General features: G+C 49.1%; 1 protein-coding gene across 1 annotated transcript in view; it reads right to left on the reverse strand.

The window, feature by feature from the left end:
- The window catches only part of LOC147729704 (uncharacterized), a 363,931-nt gene that overhangs the window by 25,489 nt on the left and 324,814 nt on the right, over window positions 1–13,628 (reverse strand). The window contains exon 24 of the mRNA XM_086954024.1: window positions 6,533–6,655. Coding sequence (XP_086810150.1) covers window positions 6,533–6,655 — 123 coding nt within the window. The remainder of the gene's footprint in view (window positions 1–6,532; window positions 6,656–13,628) is intronic.

A 13,628-nucleotide genomic window follows, 5' to 3' on the forward strand; every position in this document is an offset into this window, starting at 1 on the left:
GCGTTTAGGGGCACTGAGGAATAAGTACTAAATGCAAGAGGGGCAAAAGGAGGGGTCACTGGAAGAACTTGATAAGAGAAGCAAAGGGTACGAAACAGAACATAAAGACTGGCCCAAAAGAGTGGATACAGAGGTGCCGGATCGTGGGCACATTTGTAGGCAATCCATATGGTGCTTAATTTGAGTCAGTGGTTTCCGGTGCCACTGGCGCTTGTGACAGTCTGCCACAAGGTGACGCTGTCTGGACAATTGAGAGATAACCACAACAACAGTTTATTATTAATTCAATATACATTATAAATGATTATTACCTGCCGCCCAAACCATTCTTATAGCCTTGGGGGCCTGAAATAATCCGAAGTATCACCCTTGTACGAGTGTGATGGTTAGTAGTTGTGTTTTTACTATCATTGGCAGCATAGCAGGGGTAATGTATGGTGCAAGCTGCAGTGCTCTCAATCAATCAATCAATCAGTCAGTCACTTGTAAAGCGCACTACTTACCCGTGAGGGTCTCAAGGCGCTGAGGGGACGGGGGTGCTGCTACTGATCGAAGAGCCAGGTCTTGAGGAGTCTTCTGAAGGTAAGCAGGTCTTGGGTCTGTTGCAGGTGGTAGAGAGGGTTTTCCAGGTCTTGGCGACGAGGAAGGAGAAGGATCTGCCGCCGGAGGTTGTTCGTTGGATGCGGGTAACGGTTGCGAGGCCGAGGCTGGCGGAGCAGAGCTATCGGGTTGGGGTGTAGAAGCTGAGTGTGCTGTTCAGGTAGGCTGGTCCGGTGTTGTGGAGTGCTTTGTGTGCGTGGGTGAGGGGCTTGAAGGTGATCCTTTTGTTGATGGGGAGCCAGTGCAGGTGTCTCAGGTGGGGGGTGATGTGGCTGCGACGAGGGATGTTGAGGATCAGTCGGGCGGAGGCATTTTGGATGCGTTGTAGTCGTCGTAGGTGTTTGGCAGGGATTCCTGCGTAGAGTGCGTTGCCGTAGTCCAGTCTGCTGCTGACGAGGGCTTGGGTCACCGTTCTTCTTGTTTCGGTCGGGATCCATTTGTAGATCCTGCGGAGCATGCGGAGGGCGTTGGAACAGGAAGAGGAGATGGTGTTGACCTGCTTTGACATGGAGAGGGAGGAGTCGAGGATGAATACTAGGTTGCATGCATGGTCCGTGGGTGTCGGTGCTGTTCCCAGTGTGGTCGGCTACCAGGAGTCATCCCAGGCAGAGGGGGTGGGGCCGAGGATGAGGATCTTTGTCTTGTCCGAGTTCAGTTTCGGACGGCTGCTCCTCATCCACTTGGCGACGGCCTTCATTCCCTCGTGGAGGTTGGTTTTGGTTGTGTGCGGGCAGGGCCGGACTGGGAACCTGGCAAAGTGCTCGGCCGGCCCTCCCCACTTGGGAGGTTGGAGGTGCCGGCGAGCTCTTTGGTGGGGCCGGTTTTCAGCCAATTTCGTTACATGGCCGATTTTGCAGCTATGCTGCAAAAACGGTCCTGTAACAAAAACGGCCCCCAGGGGCCGAAAACCGCCCCCCACCCGTGCGGCGCACCGGGGGATTGCCCGGTGCCCGCTATGGCTAGTCCGGCCCTGTGTGCGGGTCCTTGGTGAGGGAGAGGATGAGCTGAGTGTCGTCGGCGCAGGAGATGATGTTGAAGTCGTGCTTGCGGGCCACTTGTGCGAGGGGGGCCATGTAGACGTTGAACAGGGTCGGGCTGAGGGATGAGCCGTGGGGTACGCCGCAGATCATGCCGGTGGTTTCAGATCGGAAGGGTGGGAGGTGGACTCTCTGGGTTCTGCCAGAAAGGAAGGACATGGTCCAGTCCAGGGCCTTTTCTCAGATTCCGGCTTCTTGGAGGCGTGTCTTTAGTGTGTGGTGGCAGACCATGTCAAAGGCGGCTGACAGGTCCAGGAGGATGAGGGCTGATGTCTCGCTGTTGTCAAGTTGGCGCCTGATGTCGTCTGTGGCGGCAATGAGGGCTGTCCCGGTGCTGTGGTTTGTCTGAATCCGGACTCGGACTGGTCTTTGATGTTGTTGTCCTCGAGGTGGCGGGTCAGTTGCATGTTGGCGATTTTCTCGATGACCTTTGCCAGGAAGGGGAGCAGGGAGATGGGCCGGAAGTTCTTGAGGTCCTTGGAGTCCGCTTTGGGTTTCTTGAGGAGGGCGTTAATTTCGGCGTGCTTCCAGCTTTCCGGGAATGTCGCTGTTTCGAAGGAGATGTTGATGACCTTCCGTAGTTGGGGTGCGATGGTTGCGTCCGCTTTGTTGAAAACGTGGTGTGGGCAGGGGTTCGATGGTGATCCTGAGTGGAAGGAGTTCATGGTTGTGCCCGTCTCGTCGCCGTTGACGTTGGACCAGAAGTTGGTTGGTGCTGGTGGTGTTCGAGGGGGTGTTGGAGTCTGGCGTTGTCAGGGCGGTCGTGGTGTTGAAGCTGTAGCAGATGTCGGCTATCTTGCGGTGGAAGAAGGTGGCCAGTGAGTCGCACAGATCTTTGCTGTTGTGTGCATTGTTGTCCAGGCGGGCTTTGAAGGAGGATCGCTTGGCTGTTCTTATGAGGTGGGATGTCTGCGGCTGGCGTCCTTGTGGGCTGCGTGGCTGTCCGGTGTGCGTTCATGGAGCCATTTCTTCTCTGGTTTCCGGCATGTGCGTTTGGAGGTCTGGAGCTCCTCGGTGAACCATGTGGCTTTCTTGCTGGTGTGGTTGTTGGAGGGTTTCTTAAGCGAGGCGAGGGTGTTGGCGCAGTTGTTGATCCACTGTCTGAGGTTGCTGACGGTGGCGTCTGGGTCGGTGGGGTTGGTGGGGGGGTTCTGGGCGAGGGTGGAGGCCAGCTGGTCTTCGATTACTTCGCTCCAGCAGTGGCGGGGCAGCTGTTGGGTACGGTGGTGCGGGGTTGGTTTCTGGAAGGTGAAATGGATGCAGCGGTGGTCGGTCCAGTGGAGTTCGTTGGTGTGGCTGAAGGCGATGTGGGTGCTGGTCAAGCGTTTGGCCGGGGGAGTGGGTGGGTGTAGTGACGAGTTGTCTGAGGCCGTGGTTGGTGAGCTTGTCGATGAGGGTGGCGGAGTTGGTGTCATTGTTGTTCTCGAGTTGGAAGTTCAGGTCTCCGAGGAGGATGTAGTCCGTGGAGGCGAGTAAGTAGGTGCTGGCGAGGTCGGCGACGGAGTCACAGAACTGAGTTCGGGGTCCGGGGGATCTGTAGACGAGTGTTCCTCTGAGGGTGGTGTTGGGGTCCATGTGGATCCGGAAGTGCAGGTGTTTGGCGGTGTTGAGGGTGTCGTCTGCATGGGTGTAGCACTGGAGGGTGGACTTGTGGACAATGGCTAGACCTCCTCCAGTTCCTTTGTCGCGATCCCTGCGGGTGGTCTTGTAGCCATCCGAGATGGCTATGGCGGGCGCCAAGGAGTCATTCAGCCAGATCTCGGTCAGTAAGACAACGTCTGGGGCGGAGGTGTCGAGCAGATCCCAGAGCTTGATGGCGTGTTTGCGTGCGGAGCAGCTGTTGAGGAGGATGCAGTGAAGATGGTTGGGTCCGGTCCTTGGAGGTTTGGTGGTTCTGTTGCAGGTGAAGTTGCAGGTGCGGCAAGAGAAAGGTCCGTGGGTGCGCTTCGGGCGGCCTGGAAGCAGCGGTTGTCACGGCCGGTGTTGAGTGCGAGGAGAGTGCTGGCGTATCGGAGTCTGGCGTTGTGGTGTGCGCGGGGTACAGGGGTTCTGGCGCTGGGCGCGGTCCAGAGCTCTGGCATTTAAAATTGTTTTGTTTTACTAATTTAGCACTGAATCCATATAAAATAAAATGCAAGCCTGAAAAAACTGAAATTACATTTTCAGGAATGGGAGCTCCAAGGAAGCATTTTAAACGCGGGAGATTGACAGTTCTCAAATGATCTAGGACCTAGGTGATAAACCAGATAGAAGTAGGAGTTCGAACAAAACAGCCATAGTGAGATACAATGATGAGAGTATTAAGGGGGAACAGGGAGTTGGGAGTAAGGCCTGGTGGAAAAAGAATCAGAAGGGTGAGCAGGACCGGAAAAAGTCAGGATAGTGGGACTGGGCTGGAAGATGAGGAAAAGGCAGAGCAGAGACACCATTTTCGAGCTTAAATAGAAAAATGAGTAGCAGCAAGGAAAGAGCTGGCATTAGGAATGTTTGTAGTTGTTTGAAAAATAACAAGTAGGTGAGGATGAGATGCGAGGCTGAGAATCATACTACAATAGTACACCTTTAGACGTGTGACAGGAATAATTATAGTCAAGGTGTAGAGGGTAAGGATGGAGAGCCTTATTGAAGGTGGCTACACCAGGTGCACACACTTGGCCTACTCACAGTAAAACCACCTCAATCTTTACTTTGGTACTCTTTCACGTGCTGAGTGCTCCGTTGGTACCCCTCTAGGTTTGCGTCATATTAGTACCACCACATAACCTAACATGTAAGGGGAAGATTACAAGGCAGCTTGAAATGCCCAGAAGGGTAATCAGAGACTTAAAACATGATAGAAGAAAAATATGAAAAAACTGTTAGCCTCACCCATAGGGTTGAGGAGAATCGAATGTTGATGAGCTAACATACGCAAGAAATAAATGTGTCACAGAGAAAGATCACAACAAGGGTATGAAAGCTGAAGGAATAAACAAAACGAGACCGAGGGCAGCAGATGGTCTGGAGGGGGAGAAAGGTGGAAACTCTTGAGACAAATCTGATGAGACAAAATATTAAGGTCAATAGAGTCTTCAAGCTTGTGAGAGAGAGGGAGAAAAAAGTGGGCAGGGCTGGTGAGAGTCTAGTGTAGGGAACAAGATGAATTTGCATGGCTAGCAGAAAGGAAGTGTTTACATTTATCAAGAAGGTTAAGATGCACTGAGCAAGGATGAATAGTGCTGAAAAGGCAATGAAGATCCTCACAGAAACAGGGGAGTACAAGGGGAAAATCAGATATCCAGAAAGGTTATCTGATAGGGACAACTAACTGAGGCAAGATTGAACCAAAAGGAATGAAAGAAAGGCCAAGAAGCAGGGGCAAAAGGAAAAAAGGGAGGGTGGAAGAAAATGGATGCATATCCACCCACACCTCAACAGAAAGAATGTGGAGAAAAGACAAAATACTTGTAGAAAGTGTTGCAAAAACGGTGGTGTTATGCAGCAGGGTACAGGTTTTGATGATACATATGAATTGGAGGATTTGACATAAAACAAGATTGAGAAGGAAAGTTGCTTTGTTAGCTAAGCAGTGGGGATGGAAGAGGACCAGGTACGTCGGAGAGAGGCAGGTGAGAGTGGGGAGCTGACAATATTAGAGGGAATTTTATCACGTGGGGTTTAGAAGTAGCAAGGCTAGAAGAAAGACGAGATGACTGAACATGACATAGTATAGAATCATTCAGCCAGAAACAAATAAGAAACAGTTTGAGGGGTAATCAAATATGACAGTGATGTTGCAGTAAATGCTGAGTATATGGACAGCCCCAAAAGTCAATACATTGAACTCAGGAGCCCTTCACCCAAGGTGAAACAGGAACTCGGTGCACTGAGTTTAAATAAGAAACGCCATTATTGCGGCAGGGGAGGCCTCCTGGCGACTGTGGCGCCTCTGCACCCATAGACAAGCAAGGAAAGCCCACAGAGAGGTCTGTCAGTTGCCCAGAGTAGATGGAAGAGAGGTTGAGGGGTGCCGTTAGGTCCTTCCATAAGTAAGGACTTCACAGAGGGTGCAGGTGTAAGAAACAGGGTGGGATGAAGGCTGACCAAGGGCCTGATTTATACTTTGGTGGATGGATCCTGCGTCATAAACGAGACAGATATCCCTTTTGCTGTAGTACAATTGCATTCTATCTAGGGGCGTACCACAGGCCCCCGCAGCCCCCGCGGGGGCCCAAGCTCCAGGGGCCCCCCTCGGCACTGCACTCTGGCCAGAGAGCTCCTGATTGAGCCTGGATGGGGCCCCTCTTCATACCGTGCAGGGAGGCCCCCTCAATTTTCGTTATGCCAGTGATTCTATCCGATGGCATTTGTAATAGCCATGGGGGGCATCTGTCACATTTGCGACGGATTATCCCTTACGCCAAAGTATAAATCAGGCCCTAAGTCAGAACAGCTCCAAATCTCCAAACCATTTCGAAATGTTGTAGTTTGCGACAGTGTACAGCTTCAACACTACTGACACTACGATGCACCGAGGAACATCTGACAATGTATCACCAGACAACCACCTTAAAGTGACCATCAAACCTTTACAAGATGTTTGCACACGCAAAGGTGCACGTGTGGCAGTAATCCTATAATTATAATTTTTTCTATTTTTTTAGATGACCACCGGTTGGAGGAACGCATATGTAGGGGCCGTCTTAGGCTTTTTCTTCTACTTCAATACAAAAATCATTCCAAAATGTCCAGCACACATTTATGCACTTGCAGTGCAGCAATGTGGGCGGGGGTGAATCAAGCAGTGGCAAAGCCAATAAGTCTGTGCCCCATTCTCAAGTACAAAATGTATTGTCTTTGGAATGCTTGTTTGACATTGTACTTACAATGATAGGGATTTAATGTTTTCTTCTTACCTCGTTGAAAAGACGCATCATTTTCATGAAGGATCCGGTGTCTCTTTCCTCTCCAGTTATGCGCTCAACTTGAGGTTCTGTTCTTTTCAAGAAAGAATCCAAACTTCTCAGGGTGTGTGTCATCTAACAAGGTAATTAAGACATTTACACTTATTGGAGCAGATCCGTTTTAAAAGAGTTGACAGTTCTTCCAATTCAGTTTTTACAAATCACCAATTATTCTCTTTCTGTTCTGTTTTTTTAGGCAAGAGACAGCTCTAGCTGTCTAACCAGCCTCATGTTTTCCCAAATGTTCATAATAAGAAGGGAGGGGACTCCCATGCCAACCCGTTCGACTCTCCACCTCGAGTTAGCCATGGTCCCTCCCTACACCCAATAATGGTAATAAATGGTCCATTATACTCTGCACTTATATATATATATATTTACACACACACACACACACACACACACACACACACACACACACATATATATATATATTTCCATCAAAGATGCGGCACTCAGGGTTTGAGTTTAAACAATTAAGATTTATTTACTTCTCCAGCTCGGACCAACGCGCTTAAGGCGCTCAACCTTCGGTGATCCTCGTCGAGTTTTTCTTCACGCTGTGAAAGCGGGCGCACTGGGGTCACTTGAATTATCCTACCAAAGTGATCCTTCAACTCCGTGCGCTCAACTGTGGGTGCTCTGCAAAGGGGCCGGATCCTGGCCCAATTCACAATATTTCCACCAAAGATGTAGCACTCAGGGTTTGAGTTTAAACAATTAAGATGTATTTACTTCTCCAGCTCGGACCAACGCGTTTCAGCCTTACACAGACTTTGTTCACGGTAAGTGAGCTTTCTTCTATGTCTACTATTTATCCCAGTTAGCAGTTAAGGTGCATTATGGGATTAGTAGTTGTTACATTGTACATTTAATTTTCATCATGTTTAACATGCAATGTATAAACGCATTCATTTGTGTTAATTGTTTCATGATCTATTAGCGGCATTTTACGCGCCAAAAGCAGTTTCATGCTATTATCATTTTTATATGTACAATTTCCATGGTTTAGTACCCATCGATCTTTTACGAGTACACTCTTGATATATATTTATGTATATTTGGGTATAGTACCCCATTATACCATAGTTATATCAGTTTATCATGTTTAGCTAAGTGTTAAAGTCATTAGTCCAAATGCATATGAAGCTCCTCATCAAAGTTCATCCCACGTGGCGTTTTTGTTTTAAGTCTGATTATGAATTTCGATTCAATTTGTCGCAATTTGCGCAGTCTGTTACCTCCTTGTTCATCCAATTTGACCATATGTATTCCATAATATGACATTGCTCTCCAATCACTTTTTTGGCACATGGACATATGTTTAGCTGTGGCATTTGACATATCCTTGTTTTTCACAGCCCTAATGTGTTCCAATATTCGTTTTTTCAAGGCGCACGTTGTGCTTCCAATGTAACGTGACCCACATTTACATTGTATGATGTAAACCACATGTGTGAAGGAGCAAGTGATTTTTCCTTCAATAGTTGTTTTTTTCCCATCAGGTTCTTCAAAGGTGTTTTTGTTTTGGCCAATCTTGCATGCCTTGCAGACATTACATTTTATGAATCCATTTTGCTGGTCAGTGAGCCAATTGCTTTTGTTTTCTGGTGTTATTGGCTTAAAGTGGCTTTTGACAAGATGATCCTTTAGTGACGATGGTTTTTTGTAACTTATCATTGGTCCTTCGCCTACTATTTTTCCTATGTCGGGATCCCCCGATATTAGATGCCAATATTTGAAAATTAAATGTACAATGTAACAACTACTAATCCCATAATGCACCTTAACTGCTAACTGGGATAAATAGTAGACATAGAAGAAAGCTCACTTAAGTGAACAAAGCCTGTGTAAGGCTGAAACGCGTTGGTCCGAGCTGGAGAAGTAAATAAATCTTAATTGTTTAAACTCAAACCCTGAGTGCCGCATCTTTGGTGGAAATATTGTGAATTGGGCCAGGATCCGGCCCCTTTGCAGAGCACCCACAGTTGAGCGCACGGAGTTGAAGGATCACTTTGGTGGGATATATATATATATATATATATATATATATATATATATATATATATATATATATATATATATATATATATATATATATATATATATATATATATATATATATTTTATATATTTACTGAAACAACAAAGGTTAAAGTAACGTTATAGTTAGGTGTGATAAATAAATCTGTTTTTGATTAACAGAAACCCTTACAAATTCACAGAAAAAAACAAAGGTTAGAGTAACATTATAGTTAGTTGAATCTGTCAGTGACAACATTAATGTGTTGTACTTAAAAACTCATAGAAATTCACCAGCGCCCCTGTCATGCACTGCTGATAACCTCACATATTACAACACTCATGACATGTTCTATGACATTACTTATGACATCCCTGATGACATCTCAAACATCCTTGTTAAGCCCGAGGAACCCCACCCCCCAGGACCATTTCTTAAAATAAATGGGAAGGGGGTTGTGCGCCCCCCCCCCCCTCCCAGAGCCTCTTTAGGTACTCGGAACTCAATCTCCCACAACCGTACATGTACCTAAAAAAGGGGAGAGTGCTGCGTGGCCCCCTCCCTGAGTCTCTTTAGGTCCTGGGGTCCCCTTTCCTAAGGGGAATTGTGTTTTTTGGGGGGAAGGGGCCCACCTCCCCAAGCTGTCATCGAACCCAGGGACCCCATCCAAGACAGCCACCATACTATCCCACATGCCAAGGAGCCGGAATTACTCCCACCTGGAGGGAGCAGATACGAAAGCTGCTCCCTCCGGACAGGAGCAATATTTCGATCTGTTTCCCTGCTGCTTCTTCAATGCCCCCTCTTAAAGTAATCGGCCCCAGGGGTAGGATCCCCAGGGCCTTAAATGGCTCGGGGAAGGGGGGCAGTGCGGCCCCCCTCCCCAATTTGTAACATTTCAGCCCCAGTGGCGGGCTCTCTGAGGCCTTTTGAAGTTCAGGAATGGGGGCCACACAGCCCCCTCCCTTTTATGAAAACAGTCTGGGGGTTACATCCCAGGGCATAAACACAGGAGATGCGGCCCGGCCAACATGTTTTTTCTGTTCCCACAGGAGTCCTGCGGGATTGCACTATTTTTGCTGTTTTTCTTTGTTTTGGAGGGGGGCCTCTGGGTTCCCTCCCCATGGGCATACAGCCAACCTCTCACTGCACACAGCACAGCTGCGCAGTGGGGGGTTGGCCACAAGGCCCTGTGGCCAACCCCTGTAAAGGCTGCCAACCCCAAACTGCCCAGGGCCTTTGGTTGTGCACAACTGGGAGCTTGCCACAGGACCTGGTCTGTGGTCATGCCCTTTGGCCAACCCCCCCAAAGACAGCCAACCTCACAATGCACACAACTTCCAGCTGTGCACTGCAGGGGGTTGGCCACAGGGCCTGTCCCTGGAGACCCCATCCCCCAGGGCCTTTTTTTTATTAAGACCGAGGGGGCCACATGCCGCCTCTCTCCAAGACTTATTAGGTCCTGAGGTCCTCATCCCCCAGGACTCTTTTTTTAATCAAAGGGGAGGAGGCTGTGTGGGTTCTCACCATGAGCCTTATTGGGCCCTGGGGGCCTTATCCACCAAAGCCACTACTTAAAATAAAGGGAGGTGGCTAAAAAGCCCCGCTACCTCAGCGTTAATAGGCCCTGGCGGTCCTATCCCCCCCAGAGTCACTCCTTTAAATAAAGGGGAGGGGACAGCACCACTCCACACACCCCTTGAGCCGTAATTGACCTTGGGGAAGCCATCTCCGAGGGCCTTCAAACTTGAAGGTGGGTGCTCTGGTGCCCTCTCAGGGCACCCACCGTATACTTTTTGAGGGCCGCGGGGGGAGCCACACAGCCCCCAAGGTCCAGCCCGGCTCCCTGCATCCAGTGGGAGCAGGCAGTGCTCCCACCCAGAGGTAGCAGCAGCTAATGTTACTGCCTCCAGGCAGGAACAATATTTTGATCTGTTTTCCTACCCGCTTCCATGTGGGTAGGTAAACAGATCAACAGTCTACTCCCAGCAGACAGGAGCATTTTCAAAGCTCCAACTCGCTGGGAGCAAACTTTGAGTTTGCTCCTGTTTGGCTAGAGTTTTGAAAATGCTGCCGCCAAGTGAGAGCAAATGCAAAAAGAACTGATAAACAGAATGTAGAACAATGTCATACATTTCACCCTAGTGCAGAGATCTGGGCCTAAATCCATAGTTTTTTGCCATTCCAGTTTGACCCCAGCCATATTCAAAGCAGTCTTGACCCTGTGCCGAATGGAAACAGTTCAGCCCGAACTGCTGAGCCGGGTCCTCTCTGGACTGGAAACAAGCATCCTCGGACTGGTTTCGGGGTTTCTCCCCTCATCAACCAGGATACTTGACTCCAGTGGCATGAAGATCACGAGACCCACGTTTGGGCATACCTGTTCCACTCAGTACAGAGATCTGGGCCTAAATCCATTGTATTTTTGCTTCCCAGGCCATTCAAATTTGACCACAGCCATATACAAATCAGTCTTGACCCTGTGCCCAATGGGTACAGTCCAGCCTGAACTGCCGAGCCAGATCCTCTCTGGACTGGAAACAAGAATCCTAGGACTGGTTTCGGGGGTTCACCCCTCATTAGCCAGGATAGCTTGACTTCAGTTGCATGGAGAGCATGGGACCCACGTCTGGGCTTACCCCTCCCACTCGGGGTGGCAAATGCAAAAAGACCATTGATGGACAGAATGTAGAACAATGTCATACATTCACCCCAGTACAGAGATCTGGGCCTAAATCCATTGTTTCTTTGCACCCCATGCCATTCCAGTTTGATCCCAGCCATATGCAAATCAGTCTTGCCCCAATGCTGAAGGAGAACCGTCCATCGCGAACTGCCGAGCCAGATCCTCTCTGGACTGGAAACAAGCATCCTAGGATCGGTTTCGGGGTTACAGCCCTCATCAGCCAGGATAGCTTGACTCCAGTGGAATGAAGAGCAGGGGACCCACGTCTGGGCATACCCATCCCACTCGGGGTGGCAAATGCAAAAGAACAATGTGGACAGAATGTAGAACAATGTCATACATTCACCCCAGTCATATGCAAATAAGTCTTGACCCTGTTCCCAATGGCAACAGTCCAGCCTGAACTGCCAATCCTGACAAGCATCCTAGGATCGGTTTTGGGGTTTCACCCCTCATCCGCCTGGATAGTTTGACTCTAGTGGCATGGAGAGCACAGGACCCACATCTGGGCATACCCATCCCGTAAAGTGAGATCAAGCACAAGTTTCTCTGCCTGCGCCGATGCGGGCAGGGAAACCGCCATGTCCCGCCATCTCCGCGGGACATAGCTTGTGAGCCAGCCTTGGGGCCATTAATGGCTGAGCGACGGGGTAGAGTGCCCCCCTTACCTGGGCCATCTCCCTCTTGCAATTTGTTCCCATGCAGCAGGCCCACTTTTGTGCCTTCACTGCCTCGTTTTCTGCCTCTTGCCCCTGTGACTTCTCTGCCCGTTTTCCCCCTTCTCTTCTTGCCCTTGGGACGACTCTGCTTTGCTTTTCCATTTCTTTTTCTTGCCCTTGTGACCTCTCTTCCTTATTTTTTTCACTTCTTTTTCATGCCGTTAGTGACCTCTGTGCCTCGTTTTAAAGTCTGTTTCCCACACAGTTTACACTGCTGTTTTCCTTCCACTTCCTGCCTCCCAACAACCCCTCCCTCCTCCTAGGTTCTACTTAATGGAGGTCTGTAGGAAAGTGCCTCTTTTAAACATGGCCGTCCCCACTTTTTGCCCACTGGTACTGATGCTGTTGATAGGAAGTACACTGGGTCCATGCTAACCAGTCACAGTGCCAGTGTTCATTCCCTGAAAACTGCACAAATGTTAATTGTAACCCAATCGACAAGGAGTTTAGCACCCTTGTAAGATCCTGTTAAATGGTCCCCTGGTACATTAGGGCATGGGTACTAAAGAGGGTCCCTAAGGGCTGTAGAATGTATTAGGCCACCCAAAGGGACCCACACTCAGACTGCATGCAGACTGCCATTACAGGTGCGTGAAATGGTGCAAACCATTCCGAAAACACGATATTGCCCTCTCCCTGTGTGCAATGCCTATACATACTGTGTGTACTATATGTAAGCACCCCTAGAGCAGGCCTTCCAGCCTTAAAGCAGGGTACATTATATAACCTATGAGGGCACATCTGCAGATAGGCCCATGTGATGCCTAATTCCATTGCTAGACATTGAAAGTGTTCAGGAAACCATTAGAACTACATGATGGCTTCACTGAAAGTAATGGTGTTTGGTATCAAACAACTTGTCTTAATAAATGTGTACTGATGCCAGTACCAGTTGTATTAGGACATTCACCAGGGGGCACCTTAGAGATGCCCCCTGTAGCCCTACTATTCACTTGGTTTGTTGGCTGACTGGTAAGGGAGATGAACAAGTTACTTACCTTTGGTAACGCTTTTTCTGGTAGATACAGTATCTGCCTGTGGATTCCTCACCTTGTGAATATCCCCCTTGCGCCAGCAACGTTCGGAATATTCTTCGTAGCACGCCGGCGTGGACGACGTCATAGGAGCACGGCACTGCGCGCGACTCCGTCTGACGTCACCGACTCCTCATAAGGCCCACGTCGGCGTGATGACGTCAGTTCCGCCCTTTTTTCCGTGCCTTCGAGGCACCCGGACGGACCAACAAATAAACAAGTATATATGCAATGTACACAGTACACACAATTTAAAATCCGCACAAAAAGTGCATGGCAAAAGTATTAAATACTAGAAATATAAATACATAAATACATAAACCCAGGTATAGCAGAGTGGTCAACGGGGAGGCGGGGGGGCATGTGAGGAATCCACAGGCAGATACTGTATCTACCAGAAAAAGCATTACCGAAGGTAAGTAACTTGTTCTTCTGATAGATACATCTGCCTTGTGGATTCCTCACCTTGTGAATAGAGTCCCACAGCGGTCCCCACTCCCGGAGGAGGGTGTCCACTCCGCTATACCAGGAAATCTTGGAGGACAGAGCGCACAAAGTGGCCGTCCCTCCTCACCTCAGCATCTAA

Source organism: Lissotriton vulgaris, chromosome 2_1 (assembly GCF_964263255.1).
Source record: "Lissotriton vulgaris chromosome 2_1, aLisVul1.2, whole genome shotgun sequence".
NCBI classification, from domain to species: Eukaryota; Metazoa; Chordata; class Amphibia; order Caudata; family Salamandridae; genus Lissotriton; species Lissotriton vulgaris.